General features: G+C 45.4%; 1 protein-coding gene across 2 annotated transcripts in view; it reads right to left on the bottom strand.

The window, feature by feature from the left end:
• Positions 1–3,111: 3,111 nt before the first annotated feature.
• Positions 3,112–6,092, bottom strand: part of Myom1 (myomesin 1) — a 124,048-nt gene continuing 121,067 nt past the window's right edge. Inside the window, exon 38 of one of the 2 annotated variants that reach the window (XM_059277910.1) lies at positions 3,112–3,905. In XM_059277910.1, the coding sequence (XP_059133893.1) occupies positions 3,612–3,905 (294 nt within the window). In that variant the 3' untranslated portion in view covers positions 3,112–3,611. The remainder of the gene's footprint in view (positions 3,906–6,092) is intronic. The other variant, XM_059277911.1, reaches the window with a different exon arrangement.

Genomic DNA, 6,092 nt, shown 5'->3' with positions numbered 1-6,092 from the left:
CTCGGGTGACATTCCTTAGGAGCTGTCTACCTTGCTCTGGCCAGGCTGGCTGCCAGAAAGCCCCAGGATCCTTCAGTCTCTGCCTCTCAGTGCTGGGATTACAAGTGCACCACCACCCCTGACTTCTTATGTGATCAAACGCTGCTCTTCACACCTGCGGCCAGTACTTTACTGACTGAACCGTCTTTCCAGTCCGTACATTTTATTTTTATGGACTTGGAATGTTTTTAGATAATTTAGCCTAGGAGCAGCTTAGGTTTCTGATTCTAAACTTAAAATGTTTGGCTATCATTTTAAATCTATATAACATGAGAACCTTTAAGAGAACTCAAATTTTCCATATTTATATACTTTGTTTAATGGGCAATTAAAGTTAATTTCTTGGTAATGTTTTAAGTCAGATAACAGCAATGATTAAAATGGAAAAAATATCAATTGATAAATATAATTTAACAAATTAAAGAGAATTTTTAATATTATAAAGAATAGCCCTAAGACTATTTTTTAATGACTAAATTTTTGAGACTTTTTAAAATAAAAAAATTTTATGTGCATTGTTGTTTTACTTACATATATGTCTGTGTGAGGATGTTGGATCCCTTGGAACTGGAGTTACAGACAGTTGTGAGCTGCCATGTGAGTGCTGAGATTCAACCAGGGTCCTCTGGAGGAGCAGTCAGTGCTCTTAACCACTGAGCCATCTCTCCAGCCCTCAATGACTAAATTTTAAACAGAAAAAAAAATGTAAGGATGCACTTCAAGGACTTAGAAATGTTTCAGAACTTGTCAGTTGCCCTTAGTATATATTAATTTTATAAGAACAGATTTTTCTGTGTTCTAATAGGACTATACCAATAGCCTACCTGTAGCAGGTCACAGATTCATGAATTATATGTTAGGAGGAAATTTCAGCACTGTTACACAGACATGGCTATGGTTTTAGTTGTGTTTTTCCACTTAGAAATAGATTTAAGGCTGGGCGGTGGTGGCGCACGCCTTTAATTCCAGCACTTGGGAGGCAGAGCCAGGTGGATCTCTGTGAGTTCGAGGCCAGCCTGGTCTACAAAGTGAGTTCCAGGAAAGGCACAAAGCTACACAGAGAAACTCTGTCTTGAAAACAAACAAACAAACAAAAACAACAACAACAAAAACAGATTTAAAAGTTACTGGATTGTGTTGTGGATAGTATAGTTTCGTCACTATGATGGCTGGAATAATTCTTAGAATCAGTTTGTTGAGGAATCTCAGCAAATATTGCCCTGAATATAACATTCCTCTCTCCCTCCCTGCTTCCCTGTCCCATCATGTCCTTCTGTCCCATGGTGGGAGCAACATGTTGGCTTCATGTTCTCATACAATTTCAGAAATCAGAACGTGGTATCTTGATTTTGTTTTCATGTGATTCAACGTGCCTTCTTCTTGAGCCTGGGTAGTCCCAGGGCAGGGTGCTGGGCGCTGCTCCCCCCCCCCCCCACCCTTTGTCCCCTAACACTGGAATTCTGCCTCTGGCTCTTGCTTATGTGTGCTGTATTGTGGGTTCTGTGGAGGGTGCCTGGGAGACTGCCACTGCTGGACTCTCCTTTGTGCTGAGGCAGAATTTAGACTTTGTCTGGACAGCCACCTTCCTCGGGGTTCGCTTGCTTTCCAGAAGCACATCTACCAGCCGTGCTCGAATGTATGTAGTTTTCTGTACTGAAGAACTGGAAGCCTGCTGGCTTTGCAAAGACACGGAATGTCTTTGGTTTAGAAGCAGAGCAGCCAAGACCAGGCCGTCCCGCTGGCTTTGGTGAGGGCCTCATGATGAGAATCCACGTGGAAGTGAGGCCTGCCATCACCGAAGAGGGAGCCAGAGTGAGAGCCAGGAAACACCTCCTTCTCATGAAATGAGCTCCAAGTTACAGCGAGAAGTCGGTACCCTGCTCCTGCCTGTGTCCCGTGCGCAGCAGCAGACACTCGGGTGGGCAGTGAATGTCCAACAATCAGTCAGAGCCAACTTCAGCCCGGAACTTTTTAAAGCTCTATGTGCATAGGAGCCATTTCTCCTGAATAGGGATGTCTCTGCTTCATTCTTTTTTTTTTTTTTTTTTTTTTGGTTTTTTGAATCAGGGTTTCTCTGTGTAGCTGTGCGCTTTTCCTGGAACTCATTCTGTAGTCCAGGCTGGCCTCGAACTCACAGAGATCCTCCTGCCTCTGCCTCCCGAGTGCTGGGATTAAAGGCGTGCACCGCCACCACCGCCCGGCCACTTCATTCTTACCATCACAGTTGGAACGTGCCCCCAATGTTCACAACTAGAAACTTATCTCTGACAGTGTTCAGATGCAGTTAGGGTACACCGTAGATGGTTTAGTCGCCTCTGGAGAGGGTTCCTGGGAAAAGGCTGAGTTTGGATCTAACTCCCTGTCCTCTGAGAGTTCACTCTCTTGCTGTCCCTCCTTCTGTCACCAGATGGGACACAAAAAGGTCCCCGACAAGATTCCAGCCTTTTGATCTTGGACTCTGGAGCCTCTAGAAAATCAAAAAATTAATCTCGCCGGGCGGTGGTGGCGCACACACCTTTAATCCCAGCACTTGGGAGGCAGAGCCAGGCGGATCTTTGTGAGTTTGAGGCCAGCCTGATCTACAGAGCAAGATCCAGGAAAGGCACCAAGCTACACAGAGAAACCCTGTCTCGAAAAAACCAAAAACAACAACAACAAAAAACAGCCCCCCCCAAAAAAAAACCCAGAAAAAATTAATCTCTTTCCATTATAAGTTATTCAGTTTCCGGTGTTCTGTTATAGCAGCATTACATAGACTAAGATACCCACCTTTGACAGGAGAAAGGAGGTGTGAACTCTTCAGCATTTTGCCATCTTGTCATAATTAATTGGCACATTTTAATCAGTGACTATTCCATCTTAATGGTGGAGTGTCGGCTAAGTGATCAGATGTGCAGTGTCGGTGTGATTTTGAACTCTGAGCCTCAGTTGACTGATAGGCCTCCCTCAGGTTTATCTAACTATGTCCAGAAGGTATTGCTTTTGCCCCAAGGCTATAAATCGGGAGATGAGCTACCACAGGTGGGAGAGCCCCACCCAAGCAGCCACGTGGTGAGGATCAGAGACACGAGGGGGAAGAGGAAAGGCAGGAGACTCTTTATTCATACGGAGGGAGGCCACATCATCACGAGGCTGCCGTCAGAAATGCACCATCACTACAGCAGCGGTGACCAGCCGCACTCACGGCCTCAACAGTGTGCTTCTGTTTTCACTGAATGGCAAGTGCAGACACCGCCCCCAAGAACTTACAGGTAAACTTCATCCGCTTCCAACTCTGCCCTGTTTCTTCTGCTCTCACTCAACATCTCTCCAACATTTCCTGGCCTTCTTCCTTCAAACCATTCCTTAAGTGTTTCACCATATAAACTGCAGATACAAATCCTTACAGTGTCACTAATCGGTGCCTCATATGTATGAATAAGAGATCTGATAACTTCCTCACAAGCCAGCAGAAAACGGGGAGACACCAGGAGCACTTCCCCATCTGTAACCCAAATCATTTTCTCAACAGCAGCATGGTGGGTGGGTAGCTCAGCAGGTCCTGGCTCTCCTCAGCTCCAGCCCGTCTCCATTCACTTGGACTTGTGGTTGCCTTTCTGGGGCTCGGAGGCGCCCTTGCGTGCTTCCTCCTCCGGGATGAACACGCTGACCGTGAAGTCGCTGGTCTCTGAGCCGTACTTGTTCTTCACCACCAGCCCGTACTTGCCAGAATCTGCAGTGCTCACCCCCGAGATGGTGAAGAAGGCCGTCTTCCCGGCCTCGAACTTGAGGCTGCAGTGGTCATCGGAGGCCAGTGGCTTCTCATTTTTCAGCCAGGACACCTCAGGGGTTGGGTCGCCCCACACGTTACAAGTGAGATTAAGGGCCTGCAAGACAGGTTCATGGGAAGGAAGGTGATAAAGCTGACCCAACTTCATATAAAGGGTGATTATAAGGCTCCCAGGCCGGGGTTTAAAGCAGTTATGTGCTGGCACCTGTGGTCACACTCTGAGGTAACGTGTGGGTAGCGTCTGTAAGGGCTGGCAGGGCTTTGGGGAGTCTAGAGTGCTCATTGTCAGCGCACTCGGAGGAACCTTCTTCCCGTTCTCCATCTCCACTTGGCTTCAAAAACACCCAGATGCCTTTTGCTCTGGTGTGGCCTCTGGGCTGTATCAGCAGAGAAATCTCACTCCATACTCACCACCGGCTCCCTTCTGCGGTTCATTTGCGTCACCGAGCCCAGCGGTGGAACGGCAGCAGCTGCTCTGCATAATTAACTCATTTTCCCATTCCATCTTGCTCATTTTCTTTAGCTCCCTGAACCCCTGCTGATCTGCGTTGTTCCAAAGGTGCTTGCTTGGCCTCAATGCATCCCCAATAAAACCCTCTTCTAAAACGCTGACATTTAGGCTGCAGCTTTACTTTGCCTTGCTGAGAAAATGGCAAGATTCCCATGCGACTCTCAGAAGCACTACAGAGGCCTGTGTGTAAGACTGTTCTAGTCAATGTGTAACGTTCTGTACGCACAACAGTCGATATGTTTCCATCATCACACGTCCCCTTTGTGCTGTCCTTCAAAGGCTGCATGGCCCACCTCAACTTTTCAACCCTGTTCTTTTTTTTAATTACCTTTTATTTTTTGATATTATAATACAGTTTCTGAGACTATAATTTCATCATTTCCCCCCCTTCTCTTTCCTCCTTCCCAAACCTCCCATATACCCTTCCTTGCTCTCTTTCAAATTCATGGCCTCTTGTTTCATTAATTGTTGTTACATTCATATATGTATATGTGTATATGTATGTATGTATATATTCCTAAATATAACCTGCTCAGTCTGTATAGTGTTCCTTGCATGTGTGTTTTTCAGGGCTGACCATTTGGTATTGAATAACCAATTGATTTTCTCTTCCCTAGGGCAGACTTTTTCTCTGGCTCTCAGCATTCCTTAGCTGCCTGTAGATCTTTGTATAGGGTTGAGGTTTCTTGGTCTCTTTCCCATCCACTTTAGCGTGTCCATTGATGTCGTCCTTGTTCAGCTCATGTTTAGGAAGTCATGTTGGTGAGACTTTATGGGTGTAGCTTCTGATGCTAGTAGGAGACACAGTCTCACAGTGATTCTCTGATCCTCTGGCTCTTACCATCATTCTGCTCCCCACCCCTTCTGCAGTGATTCCCAAGCCTAAGGTGTGGGAGTTGCATTATAGATGTATCCATTGAGACCGTGCTCCATATCTTTGCATTTTGATTGTCAACTCTGTTCTCAGTCTCCAGCAACTGCTACTGATTTTTCCATTTATAAAACATCATTTCAAAAATGTTACATGGACACCATCTACAGTATGCAAACTTTCCATGCTGCTTCTTTGTGTCAGCATGATTCCTTGCTGTCCTTCATGGCTGACTAGTGATGTGCATGTCCCTAACAGTCATATATACCATTTCCAGTTTGGGGCTATTATGAAGAGAGAGTACAGGCTCTTATGTTAACGTTGCCATATCTCTGGGCTAAATGCCCAGGTGCAGTTGCTGGGATGTATGATAAATAGGTGATTCACTTTTCTCCCTAGAAATTGCCAAGCTCTTTTGCTAAGTTGATATGATTTTGGCTGACATCCTACCAACAATGTATAAGTAGTTCAGTTTCCCCACATCTTTGCCTGCATTTGCCACTGTTTGCATTTTTGATGCATGTCACTTACTACTGCAGTTCAGGTAGGTATGTTATATTTCACTGTGTCTTTTGTACCCCTTGCCATAGCTATAGATGCTAAATTACATGATCTTGACTAGGGACAGAGTTGGCATTGCTAGGAAAGGAATGTAGATCTTATGTTATCATTTATAGCCTCTTCTACGGGAGCAAAGTTGGGTAAATCGGGGCTGGAGAGATGGCTCAGAGGTTAAGAACACTGGCTGTTCTTCCAGAGGTCTTGAGTTCAATTCCCAGCAACCACATGGTGGCTCACAACCATCTATAATGAGATCTGGTGCCCTCTTCTGGCCTGCAGGCATACATGCAGACAGAACACTGTATACATAATAAATCTTAAAAAAATAAAAAATAAAAAAA

The sequence above is a fragment of the Peromyscus eremicus genome, chromosome 13 (assembly GCF_949786415.1).
Source record: "Peromyscus eremicus chromosome 13, PerEre_H2_v1, whole genome shotgun sequence".
NCBI classification, from domain to species: domain Eukaryota; kingdom Metazoa; phylum Chordata; class Mammalia; order Rodentia; family Cricetidae; genus Peromyscus; species Peromyscus eremicus.
This window is presented reverse-complemented; position numbering and strand designations above follow the sequence as displayed.